The following is a 13,400-nucleotide window of genomic DNA, read 5'->3' on the forward strand; positions in this document are numbered from 1 at the left end:
CTATGCACTGAGATCTGTACCCCTTAAGCACTATATAATCACCCACGCCTCAGTCCCTGTTCTCACGCTCTCCCATTTTCCCTTTGGGTGATTTATTTGAATATCCATCCCCCTATTTAAACTCCCTGCAGGCAGGGATCTTGTCTACCAATTCTGCTGTATTGTACTTTCCCAGGAGTGCAGTTCAGTTCATTCCTTTCATTCATTCACTCAATCTTACTAATTAAGCACTTACTGTGTGCAGAGCACTGTACTAAGTGCTTGGGAAGTACAAATCAGCAACACATAGAGACAGTCCCTACCCAACAACAGGCTCACAGTCTAGAAGCGGGGAGACAGACAACAAAATGAAACAAAACAGTACAGTACAAAACAGTACTCTCTGTACTCAGACAGTGCTCAATAAACACCACTGATTTGGCCGATTCTCTTTTCAAATGATCTCCCGTGTATATCTGGACAAAAAATGATTGGGACCTTAAGAGTTGGGAAACTGCAAAGGGTTTTGCAGAAGTATGCTCCCAGATGTTACCAAAATACCCTCCAGCTCTCACTACAATGAGTCAATAATGTATTTGACCTGACATCAGAATGACATTTTGGCTGCCTTTGAAAAAGAACGTATTCTTTTTTTTCCCTGAGAAATTGCAAAATTGCCACCTCCCGCCCCACCTCACCCCCCTTCCTAGTGTAATTTCAGGTTCTATGTACTCCGGTGCTTTAAATGCGCAGCAACTGACTGTGCTCTGTTTTCCTGGTCAGCAGGCATACAATCTAAGGCTCTGATCTTGCCAGATCTAAAAAAAGTAAGCAGTTTTGGACTGGTCGGTATTTGGGATGCCTCCAAGGAAAATCTAGGTGTTATGGGAAGTGATTCAGTGTGTTCCACTCTTGCCTTTGAGTGTGCCCTGAATTGTGGTGGTGTATGTTATTGTTGTAGCTGTGCAATCTTCAGAGGCTGCCAACTCCCACCCTAGAGATGGCTGCATTTCAGAGATGACTGAAATGATACTTGTAAACATGTTTATAATCAGTTAATAAAGCTTACCAAGCCGTGCGAGCCCTTTAGAAACACACCCTCTATTATGAATGGTTAATCTTTAGTCAGGATTTCTTAATTAATACATAGTAGGAATGTTAGTAGATCCTTAAGGGTGGCTTTTCATGACTGATGTGAAGCTAGAATAGAGCAGTGGAGATTAAAAACCTAAGGGTCTCCCAATAAAACTCCATCACAAGGTCAGCATGAGAAGCAATGTGATCTAGTGCATAGAGCACGGCTCCAGGAGTCAAAAGAACCTGGGTTCTATTATCGGCTATTTGTTTGCTTTGGGACCCAGGGCATGGCTTAGTGGATAGAGCACAGGTTTGTGAGTCAGAAAGTCAAAATGATAATAATGATGATGGTATCTGTTAAGCGCTTACTATGTGCCAAGCACTGTTCCAAGTACTGGGGTAGATACAAGGTAATCAGGTTGTCCCACATTGGCTCACAGTCTTAATCCCCATTTTCCAGATGAGGGAACTGAGGCCCAGAGAAGTGAAGTGACTTGCCCAAGGTCACACAGCTGACCAGCGGCGGGGCAGGGATTAGAACCCATGTCCTCTGACTCCCAAGCCCAGGCTCTTTCCACTGAGCCAGGCTGCTTCTCTGAGCCACGCTCTGCCACGTGTCTGCCGTGTGACCTTGGGCAAGTCACTCCACTTCCCTGGGCCTCAGTTACCTCATCTGAAAAATGGGGATTAAGAGTGTGAGCCCTATGTGGGACAGGGACTGTGTCCATCCTGATTAACTTGTAGCTACCCCATCGCTTAGAACAGCGCTTGGCACAGAGTATGCGCTTAACAAGTACCATAATTATTACTTCTCTGTGCCTTAGTTACCTCATCTGCAAAATAGGGATTAAGATTTTGAGCCCCATGGGAGACACGGACTGTGTCCAACCCGACTAGCTAATATTTACCTCACTGTTCAGTACAGTAGTTGGCACATAGTAAGTACAATAAAGTACAAATCCAATAAAAAAAATTCACTATCCCTCTAGACTAAAAGCCCACTGTGAGCAGGGAACGTGTCTACCAACCGTGTTATTTTGTATTCTCCTAAGAGTTTAGTACAGTGCCCTACACACAGTAAGCGCTCTAGACTGCCAACTCCTTGTGGGCAGAGATGGTGTCTGTTATATAATAATAATAATGATGGTATTTGTTAAGCACTTACTATGAGCCAAGCACTGTTCTAAGCGCTGGGGTAGATACAAGGTGATCAGGTTGTCCCACGTGGGGCTCACAGTCTTAATCCCCATTTTCCAGATGAGGTAATTGAGGCCCAGAGAAGTGAAGTGACTTGCCCAAGCAAGTACTCTCCCAAGCACTTAGTACAGTGCTCTGCACCCAGCTAGCACTCAGTAGCGTGGCTCAGTGGAAAGAGCATGGGCTTGGGAGTCAGGGGTCATGGGTTCAAATCCCAGTTCCGCCAATTGTCAGCTGTGTGACTTTGTGCAAGTCACTTAACTTCTCTGTGCTTCAGTTACCTCATCTAAAAAATGGGGATTAAGATTGTGAACCCCACATGGGACAACCTGATCACCTGTATCCTCCCCAGCACTTAGAACAGTGCTTTGCATGTAGTAAGCACTTAACAAATACCAAAATTATTATTATTATTATTATTATTATTAATAATAAATCACTTCTCTGTGCCTCGGTTACCTCATCTGGAAAATGGGGATTAAGACTGTGAGCCCCATGTGGGACAGCCTGATTACCTTGTATCCCTCCGAATGCTTAGAACAGTGTTTGGCACATAGCGCTTAACAAATGCCATCATAATTATTAATAAGTATGATTGACTGATTGATCTAAACGTCTCAGGGTCTTCCTTTTCCATTGGGAACCTTCTCTTCATGGCTCTAGATACCCAATGGGCCACACAACATGTACTGCAAGGTTGGGTCCCAGGTTCACTTGATCACCTCCATTTCACTCCATTTTAGTGGGAGTATTTAAATGGAATTACAGTTGGGTGGGGTGGGTGGGAAACTCCAGCGGGAAGACGAGGGTAACTGGAGAAGCAGCGTGGCACAGTGGAAAGAGCACGGGCTTGGGAGTCAGAGGTCATGGGTTCTAATACTGCTCAAACTGAGCCCCCTTTTTCCTCTCCTCCTCCCCATCCCCCTGGCCCTGCCTCCTTCCCCTCCCCACAGCAACTGTAAACATGTTTGTACAGATTTATTACTCTATTTTACTTGTACATATTTAATATTCTATTTATTTTGTTAATGATGTGCATCTAGGGACTGTCTCTATATGTTGCCAACTTGTACTTCCCAAGCGCTTAGTACAGTGCTCTGCACACAGTAAGCACTCAATAAATGCGATTGATATCTAGCTTTATTTCTATTTGTTCTGACGACTTAACACCTGTCCACATGTTTTGTTTTGATGTCTGTCTCCCCCTTCTAGACTGTGAGCCCGTTGCTGGGAAGGGACCGTCTCTATATGTTGCCAACTTGTACTTCCCAATCGCTTAGGACAGTGCTCTGCACACAGTAAGCGCTCAATAAATACGATTGAATGAATGAATGAATGAACGAATGACTCCGCCGCTTGTCAGCTGTGTGACTTTGGGCAAGTCACTTAACTTCTTTGGGCCTCAGTTAACTCATCTGTAAAATGGGGATTAAGACTGTGAGCCCCACGTGGGACAACCTGATCACCTTGTATCCCCCCAGTGCCTAGAACAGTGCTTCGCACATAGTAAGCGCTTAACAAATACCATCATTATTATTATTATTTACTAAAAGGATGCTGGAAAAACATTCCTTCAGGCCATCAGATTTATTAAGCGCTCCCGGTGCGTGCTACGCGCTTGGGAAAGTACAATCCGACAACATTCATTCATTCATTCGATCGTATTTATTAAGCGGTTACTGTGTGTGGAGCACTGTACTAAACGCTTGGGGAGGACAAATTGGCAACAGAGACGGCCCCTACCCAACAACAGGCTCACAGTCTAGAAGGGAGAGACAGACAACAAAACAAGTTGACAGGTGTCGATTCCGTCAGAATGAATAGAATTATAGCTATATGCACACCATTAATAAAATAGAGAAGTAAATATGTACAAGTAAAATAAACTAATAAATATGTAGAAATATATACAAGTGCTGTGGGGAGAGGATGGGGGTAGGGCAAAGAGGGGGGGGAGGAGGAGAGGAAAAAGGGGGCTTAGTCTGGGAAGGCTTCCTGGAGGAGGTGAGCTCTCAGTAATAATAATAATGATGGTATTTGTTAAGCGATTACTATGTGCAAAGCACTATTCTAAGCGCTGGGGGGGATACAAGGCGATCAGGTTGTCCCAAATAAATAAATAAATAGAGTAATAAATATGTACAAACATACTGTGAGCCCGCTGTTGGGTAGGGACCGTCTCTATATGTTGCCGACTTGGACTTCCCAAGCGCTTAGTCCAGTGCTCTGCACACAGTAAGTGCTCAATAAATACGATTGAATGAATGGTTTTGTTGTCTGTCTCCCCCTTCTAGACTGTCAGCCCGCTGTTGGGCTCACCTGTATATATGTATATATGTTTGTACATATTTATTACTCTGTTTATTTATTTATTTATTTTACTTGTACATATCTATTCTATTTATTTTGTTAGTATGTTTGGTTTTGTTCTCTGTCTCCCCCTTTTAGACTGTGAGCCCACTGTTGGGTAGGGACTGTCTCCATATGTTGCCAACTTGTACTTCCCAAGCGCTTAGTCCAGGGTCTGCACACAGTAAGCGCTCAATAAATACAATTGATTGATTGATTGATTGAAATACGATTGAATGAATGAATGGTTTTGTTGTCTCTCTCCCCCTTCTAGACCGTGAGCCCGCTGTTGGGCTCACCTGTATATATGTATATATGTTTGTACATATTTATTACTCTATTTATTTATTAATTTTACTTATACATATCTGTTTTATTTTGTTAGTATGTTTGGTTTTGTTCTCGGTCTCCCCCTTTTAGACTGTGAGCCCACTGTTGGGTAGGGCCTGTCTCTATATGTTGCCAACTTGGACTTCCCAAGCGCTTAGTCCAGTGCTCTGCACACAGTAAGCGCTCAATAAATACGATTGATTGACTTGTTGTCTGTCTCCCCCTTCTAGACTGTGAGCCCGCTGTTGGGTAGGGCCCGTCTCTATACGTTGCCAACTTGGACTTCCCAAGCGCTTAGTCCAGTGCTCTGCACACAGTAAAGCCCTCCATAAATACGACTGAATGAACGAATGAGCACCGTGCTCTGCGCGCAGTAGGCGCTCAATAAATACGGACTGTCTCTATATGTCGCCAATTTGTACTTCCCAAGCGCTTAGTACAGTGCTCTGCACATAGTAAGCGCTCAATAAATACGATTGATGATGATGGTGACTAAACAGGGCGCGCGCCTCGGCCTGAGGAGAAACGCCTCCGGCCTGGCAGGTAAGCGCGCGCCGGGCGCCGCGCAGGCGCAGAACGGCGGCGTCCCTCGCGTTGCCACGGGAACGGGGGAAGGGGTTGACCTCTGACCCCTGCCGCGCGCGCGCGGCCTGCTCCGCCTCCCCTCGAGCACCATGGAGGAGGCCAACCCGGAAGTGCCCCCGTCGCCTCCTCCTAACCGTTGCCAGGAGGCTTGTGGCCCGAGGGACCGGTAGCCATCCTGCCCCCCCCCCCCCGCCCCTAACGGCGCCTCGGCGGCCGAGGCCGGAGGAGAGGGGCGCTGATTGACAGAGGCACAGAGGGGTGGTTCGTATCGTGGGGCTGGGGGAGACGCCTCCTTCCTCCCCATCCCATCTCCTCACGAGGGCCCCCCGATCCGACCCATCGTGGTGGTGGTGGTGGTGGGGAGGAAGCCCCCCTGAAAGGCCTCAGCCCACCGAGGGATGGACGGGGGTCTCCCCACCCCTCAGCCGTCCGCGTCGAACGGGGTGGGGGGACGAGGGAGGACCGGAGCCGCCTAGGCCTTTCCCCCCCGCTATCCCGATCTCCCTCCGTCCAATGGCCCCCACGAAGCCCTGAGGAAAGAATCGGCCGCCGGGTTTGTCCGGCCTAGTTACCGCTTGTGTCTGTGTGCTTCATCAGGAACCAGGCGGGGCGGCACGATGCTGTCGGAACAAGCCCAGAAGTGGTTCCCGACCCACGTCCAGGTCACGGTCCTCCAAGCCAAAGATCTCAAGCCAAAGGGCAAAAGTGGCACCAACGACACCTACACCATCATCCAGCTGGGCAAGGAGAAATATTCCACCTCCGTAGCCGAGAAGACCCTGGATCCCGTCTGGAAAGAAGAGGCCTCCTTCGAGCTCCCCGGATTACTGATGCACGGCAATCCAGAGAAGTATTTTCTCTTCCTGGTAGTGATGCACAGGTCCCTGGTGGGGCTCGATAAGTTTCTGGGCCAGGTGGCCATCAATCTCAATGACATCTTTGAGGACAAACAGAGGAGGAAGACAGAGTAAGTTGGCTCCTTTACTTTGCTTTGGGCCGGGAGGGCGGCTGCCGAATTTCAGCCGTGGGATTAACGAGTGGGAAGCTGGGGCACCCGCTTCTGGAGAGAAGAAGCGTCACGTTGAAAAGACCATCCTGGTAGCCATCCAGACGTCCAAGAAATGATGCTCAGTTGCCTGAAATGGTCACAGATGGTCCACCGTTCTTTTACAGCAAGCACCTGCCTAGAGATCAAACCAGCGCTTAGAACAGTGCTTGGCACCTAGTAAGCGCTCAACAAATGCCATTAAGCACTAAAAGTAGACGTAGGGAGTACTACCGTTCCCTTTTTGTCCCCCAGGACAGGAGCACACTTAATTTACCCACGGTTCATTCTTAGTACTCCTTGAAAGCGAGGCATCCCCATCCCCAAAGAGATAACTAATTGAGGAGTTCAGGGATCTCAGTTAAAACTAGCCCCGGGCCCAGGCCCTTTTGTGATTTGTCGTTGCTCCTCATAATTTCAGAAGCCCAGAAAATATCTTCCAACTTCCATCCAGTTATCCTTTTCCCTATTTTGAGCAATTTTAGATACTTAAAAAATACGTGTCAAAAATATTTCCATGAAAATGTTGAAAAAAGTAGGTTCCCCAAAGGCGTTTTTAGGATTACAAACTAATGGGCCTAGGTTACCTCATTTCAAACCTTTCTTCCTTAGGAAATAATGATTTTTTTCTTTTTTTGAAAGCGGGAGAAAAATGTTGACTAGATGGTAGAAATAACGCGCTAACATTTCCCCATGTATTCTAATGACTTTTTTTTTGAGTAAGGCCTACTCAAAATTCTTAATTCTTCATCAAAGGTAATGTATTTGGACCAAGCTAAATTCTTCTAAGATTAAGTATAGAGATTAAATTCCTATGACGTGATTTAATAACATACCCCTGTTCATTAGAAGTATGGTCCTTTTAATAGGTTCTTTTACCCTGATTTATAGTATGTTTTCAAAAGTGTTTTGTCAGAGTGAATAGAAACCCTAATAGAAAATGTGATGGCAATCTATATCCACTGTTGTCACGAGGTGGAAAATCCCTAAAAAGTAATTTTAGGACCTTTTTAGCTAGCAAGTCGCGGGAAATCTTCAAATGATCCCAACTTGGAAAAATGTTCCAGTTGTGACAGCTCTAGAAACTGAAAGAAATCAATGAAAAAACTTGAATGTGCATTTGTCATACTTGCAAAACAGTTCCCCATTTTAGAACTTTTAACTTTTTTCATTGGTAGCGCACATCCCTGATAGCCCTTTAAACAGTCGTTTTTCTTGCTTTTCTGTCTGTGGATGATCGTTTTCACCGTAGTCCCTGGCCTTGAATTTTAGTCCAATCCTAATACGTGCAAGGTAATAAATACAGAAATAAGGAAAAGCAAGAATTTGAGTTGAAAAGTGATAAAATATTTAAAAGCTGCTTACCTAGTTGAAAATGTCTCAGTGAGAAGGGGTGAAAAGGTAACCAACTGTAGTGATAGTTCATACTCTGGCTGTTAATTGTTTAAGGAAATGTGCCGAGATGTTTTTTTCGATAGCATTTTGGATTGCCTTTGTGATGCCAAATTTAAAATTGGAGTTAGAGAATTGTTAACTTGGTTTCCAAAATAGAAAGTTGTTGTATTGAGACTGTATTTTAGAAGGCAACACTTGTCTGTTAATGTTTCAAGAAACTGCTTCTTTTTAATATGGATGTATACATTTGACAATGTGAGACTATTAAAGGAAGATGTATTGCAGATATGAAAATGAAAAGTCCCCCCCATATGACATCACATTCTCAGGATGAAATAACCAATAGAATATTTCTTTAACTGAATCCGCCTCTTTCTGCGATATATTAATCTGAACGTGTAAAAGTTTCCAGGAATCCAGCATCCTACTTTTAAAGTGCAAAACTTCAGATGTGCCTGTTGAAATAAAATTTTGCCTGTAGATGTGTTTAATGTGGTTTGCAGTGTTATTGTATCCAGAGTAACTTTTTTTTATTGTTACTGTAGCCTTACCGTTTCTTGTTTAGGTATAACTGTGAGCAAGTTATTTGATGAAGTGTCTTTATTGGGCGCATTTCTACTTTTTAATATATTTAATAGCTTCCTCTTTCCAGCGCAGCTGTACATGTGGTGCTGAGAGACAGGCTTGAGTCACTGGTGTATTACAAAACAGATATTTAATATTCTGCCCAGTGCAGAGGTTTGTCAGTAATTCCCAAGTGCTTTTTAGAAAATCAACAGGATTGGTAAAGTCTACCAGCTGATTTATAATTTCAAGGAAAACCACAGGTTGTGGAAGCCTGGGGGGATACCCTCAAACATAAGTGTGTTTACAGGTTGATTGCTACTTCTACATTAAAACATAAATTTTTTTTAAAAAGTGATCGTTTTTACTCTGACTTCGTGTTGAAAAAAATAATTAGGAGAAAGTGAATCTGAGCCAGCCTTATAAACAAGGATATGGAAAAAGAAGTTCTCCATCTTAAACTTTAGTGGGTGTCTGGGTTGAGGCTGGTAAAGGGCTTGAGGAAATAAAACAATGTTTAATATAACAGAATGGTAAACTTGGACATTCTGTTGTTCCATATGTATTGCTTTTTACAACTGTGGTGATTTTTTTTAAGCTAGTTAAAGTTAAAGTGGTTTGAGCCCCTGAGTAAATTGAATGGAACAGGCAGATTTAAAACTTCTTTCTCTAGCTGTACTAATGCACCTGTATCTTGGAGAAGGTCAGTCTTTCCCTCTTCTGTCCAGATAACCCAGTGGTTTATAGGCATTTCCCACTTGAGTATTTAAAACAAAAGGTATTGACCTGAGGCTGAATTTTTTTTTAAATCAAGTACCTTAGGATAAATCAGAATTTATTCTGTTCTATCACAAGTGATATGTCATCTTGTCATCACAAAGATCTAGAAAACAGATCTAGAAAACACGGAATGTTTGCATAATACTTTTGGGATGAGTCTTGAAGTCTTTGAGGTTTTATTAAGGCTTTCATCTTATATCCTTCTAAAAAAAGCACTAAAACAACATAATCATTTTTATTATTTAACTATTATTTCCATCATCCATCAATACGCTTCATCACTTTTTTGGGTTCAGTCCTAAAAGGGTAAAACAGTTCCATCACTGTAACATGTTAAAAAATCTGTGCTTTTGGTTTTTTCTTTTCTTTTCAGAAGCTTAGTGTTTTTTAGAAGGCAGGCATCCCTAAAACTTTGGGCCCTTAACAGTAATAACTGGAATCCTCATTCCTTTTTTTTTTTTTTAAAGTTGTGACCTCTATTCAATCCCGGGTTTAATTCTCTTTGGAAGTAAGATTGTAAATCAGTAGTAAATCATCTCAGGACAAAAATTTAAGCACTGGGAACAATAAAAAATAGACTGTTGTATTCACCTTTCACTACTTTCAGTATGTCAAAAGATTTGGCTAATATCCTGTGTGTCCATACTTTTCACCTGAAGTTTTACCTTGATGAATTAATATCTGTTCATTCCGTAGACTGGTGCCGCAGGATTCTGGTTTCAGTTCTTGAGTGCTTTGAACTGAATGACAGGGGTATGAATCATCAGTGACTCAGAAGATTGTGGTATTTAAGCACTTACTATGTGCCAAATTCTATACTAAGCACTGGGATACAAGGTAATCAGATTCCACATGGGGCTCAGAGTCAAAGTTAAAAAAAAGAGCACATCTCTTGAAAGATTCATTTTTCATTTATTGTGAGCCATTTGATGAATCAACTGCTATATTTGTCCTATTACTATGCCTTATTGTTGTTGGGATTGTCAGTGAAACCATTCAGCATCTTTGCTTTTTCCCCTAGTATGTTCTCCCGTCCATTTACTTTTAGTGACACCATTTTGTGTTCTCTCTTCATGTCTTTCGTAAGCGAATTTTTTGCTACCCAATCTTCCAAATATCACACAGAATGATCTCTTACCCTTTCTGACATTTATTTTCTTCATATTTTATCATTTGCCTTAGTTGAGTAATACAGGTGAACTCTGCGTTACCCACAGCCCTTCTTAAAAATACTTTATTATTTTAGCACATTTATTTTAATGTGAAAGGTTCAATCCAAGCTGTTCAGGAAGGTTATTTCTTTCCTTTTGGGTAAATTTCAGTATCACAGGACTCGTGAAGAGTGTCAGAGTAATTGGAGTGGTGCAACATGCTCATACTAGAGGTTTGGGGCCTTCCTGAAGTCGAGAGATGGGTAACCTGATTTTTAGAAATTTTTTTGAAAGGAATAGCTATCCCAAGCTCACGAGATAGGGAAGATTGCTCTTCTTTTCCGGGGGGAAAATTATAGCAGCCAGTCTCCATTTCCTGAGGATGGGATTAGGAATATAGGTGCTACAAGCAACTGATGGCATTTGGCAATTTCACCTTCTTGGCAGTGAGCTTAACACAATTTGTGCATCACTACCTTTCGTTTCCAAAGCCCAACTTGGTAATGGAGTGGTTCACCCTCCCCTAGGTTGGATTCTCTTGGATAATTGGAAAAACAAGGACCATTATAAAATAGTAAGGCCTTCCATAACCAGTATTTTCACAAAACAAAGTGATATCAGAAAAAATGACTGTGAACTTGTGCACAGCTTCGGTCTTGTAGAGTGAGGTTTCTTTAATGTGGAGTTTGTCAAGAACTTAACCCTGGTATTATAGGAGAAATAAATGTAGTTTTCCACTTTTCCCTTCATTCCAAGATTTCATAATGCTTATCGTCCTAAAAGGTAGAAGCTGTAGTGTGTGTGACTTTGTCGGAAATCATACATTTTTTAAATTTAGTTCACTAGCTAGTCATGTCTAGTAAAATATTAAATTTCTGTCACTCTGGATGAGAAATTTCTGTCAATGTGGACAATGGTGAACAAGAGCAAGAGTGGTAAAAGGCTCCAAACCTTAATTGCTCAATCTCCAAATTTTCAAGATTATTGAATATTTATGTCTATTTTGTTTACAAAGTTAAGATTGGGAAGGGGTGGCACCAATGTCCTATTGTGGCAAGTAGGGGAAAGAGACTTTGAGTGGACCCCCTCCAAACTACATTTTTTAATTCATTCATTCAGTCATGTATTGAGCGCTTACTGTGTGCGGAGCCCTGTACTAAGCTCTTGGAAAGTACAGTTCAGCAATAGAGATGATCAATGCCCACAGTGGGCTAACAGTCTAGAAGGGAGGAGACAGTCATCTAAACAAGTATACAGGCATCAATATAAATAAATGGAATTATAGCTATATGCACATCAAAACAAGTAAACAGGCATGAATATAAATAGATAGAATTATAGATATGAACACATACACGAGTGTGGCAGGGTGGGGTAGAGCAAAGGGAGCGAGTCGGGGCGATGGGGAGTGGAGGAGGAGCTGAGGGGGCTTAGTCTGGGAAGGCCTCTTGGAGGAGGTGAGCCAGAGGAGTGGGGCTTGTGGGCTGGGATATAGAAGAAGAGAAGGGAGGTGAGGTAGAAGGGGGCAAGGTGATGGAGAGCTTTGAAGCCAATAGTGAGGAGTTTTTGCTTGATATGGAGGTTGATAGGCAACCCCTGGAGACTTTTGAGGAGAGGCATGACATGCCCAGAACGTTTCTGTAAAAAGATAATCCGGGCAGCAGAGTGAAGTATAGACTGAAGCAGAGAGAGACAGGAGTTTGGGAGGTCAGAAAGGATGCTGACGCAGTAATCCAGTTGGGATAGGATGAGTGATTGTACTAACGTGGTAGCGGTTTGGATGGAGAGGAAAGGGCGGATCTTGGTGATGTTGTAAAGGTGAAACCGGCAGGCTTTGGTGACAGATTGGATATGGGGGGGTAAATGAGAGAGCGGAGTCAAGGATGACATCAAGGTTGCGGGCTTGTGAGATGGGAAGGATGGTATTGCTGACCACAGTGACGAGAAACTCAGGGAGGGGACAGGATTTGGGAGGGAAGATATGGAGTTCTTTCTTGGACATGCTGAGTTTTAGGTGGCGGAGGACATCCAAGTAGAGATGTCCTGAAGGCAGGAGGAGATGTGAGCCTGGAGGGAGGGAGAGCGAACAGGGGAGGAGGTAGAGATGATAACTGACTCCGTGGGAGCGAATTAGATCACCAAGAGAGTGAGTGTAGGTGGAGAATAGAAGGGGACCAAGAACTGACCCTTGAGGAACTTCTACAGTTAGGGTATGGGAAGGAGAGGAGGAGCCAGCGAAGGAGACTAAGAATGAGCGGCCAGAGAGGAGGAGAACCAGGAGAGGACGGAGTCAGTGAAGCCAAGGTTGGATAACGTGTTGAGGAGAAGGGGTATATCAGTTTGCAGAGTAAATCTGTGATAAAATCATTTCAATTTATAGAAACCCCAAATGAACGGATGGACGCTGATGAAGAGACTAGATGGATACGCAAAAAAGAGCTTCTACATAGAATCCATTTTTTTAATGGAATGCTATTTTTAAAAATGTGTTTAAGACAGCAAAGATTAGTTCCCAGACATTTTGGGGACTCGGAGAGGAACATCTAAAAGATGATGATGAACTCTAGATCCACAGAGACCGTGCAAAGCTCAGCCATCGAACCAGTTAGCATTCATAAAGCCTTTGGCAACCTCCATCTTGTAACTTACTAAGCCTGGCTTTTTAGGCTGGTACTTCCCTCTCGTGAAACATTTCCAAATGTCAGAGACCTCGTTCTGAATGCTTGAACCTCCTGGGTCACAGTCAGACACTTGACCCTCCCAGACCAGGGAAAAAAATGACCACCCCTTCCCAATCTATTCATCATCACCCTACCATGTGTGTGCGTGCAGTATTTTGTATGCTGATGCTACGTTTACACTGCATGTGCCCGCAGAATGGCATATGTTGTCATGCCATTCTTTGTGCCTGTGCAGCACAATGCCATGATATCATGTCATGTGGAAGC

At 43.3% G+C, this 13,400-nt stretch overlaps 1 protein-coding gene across 4 annotated transcripts in view; it reads left to right on the plus strand.

Annotated features, from left to right (window-relative positions):
* The first annotated feature begins 5,601 nt into the window (after window positions 1-5,601).
* The window catches only part of RAB11FIP2 (RAB11 family interacting protein 2), a 54,478-nt gene continuing 46,679 nt past the window's right edge, over window positions 5,602-13,400 (plus strand). Inside the window, exons 1-2 of one of the 4 annotated variants that reach the window (XM_038757710.1) lie at window positions 5,602-5,683; window positions 6,115-6,484. In XM_038757710.1, the coding sequence (XP_038613638.1) occupies window positions 6,135-6,484 (350 nt within the window). In that variant the 5' untranslated portion in view covers window positions 5,602-5,683; window positions 6,115-6,134. The other 3 variants (XM_038757712.1, XM_038757709.1, XM_038757711.1) reach the window with 3 other exon arrangements.

This window comes from Tachyglossus aculeatus, chromosome 16 (assembly GCF_015852505.1).
Source record: "Tachyglossus aculeatus isolate mTacAcu1 chromosome 16, mTacAcu1.pri, whole genome shotgun sequence".
NCBI classification, from domain to species: domain Eukaryota; kingdom Metazoa; phylum Chordata; class Mammalia; order Monotremata; family Tachyglossidae; genus Tachyglossus; species Tachyglossus aculeatus.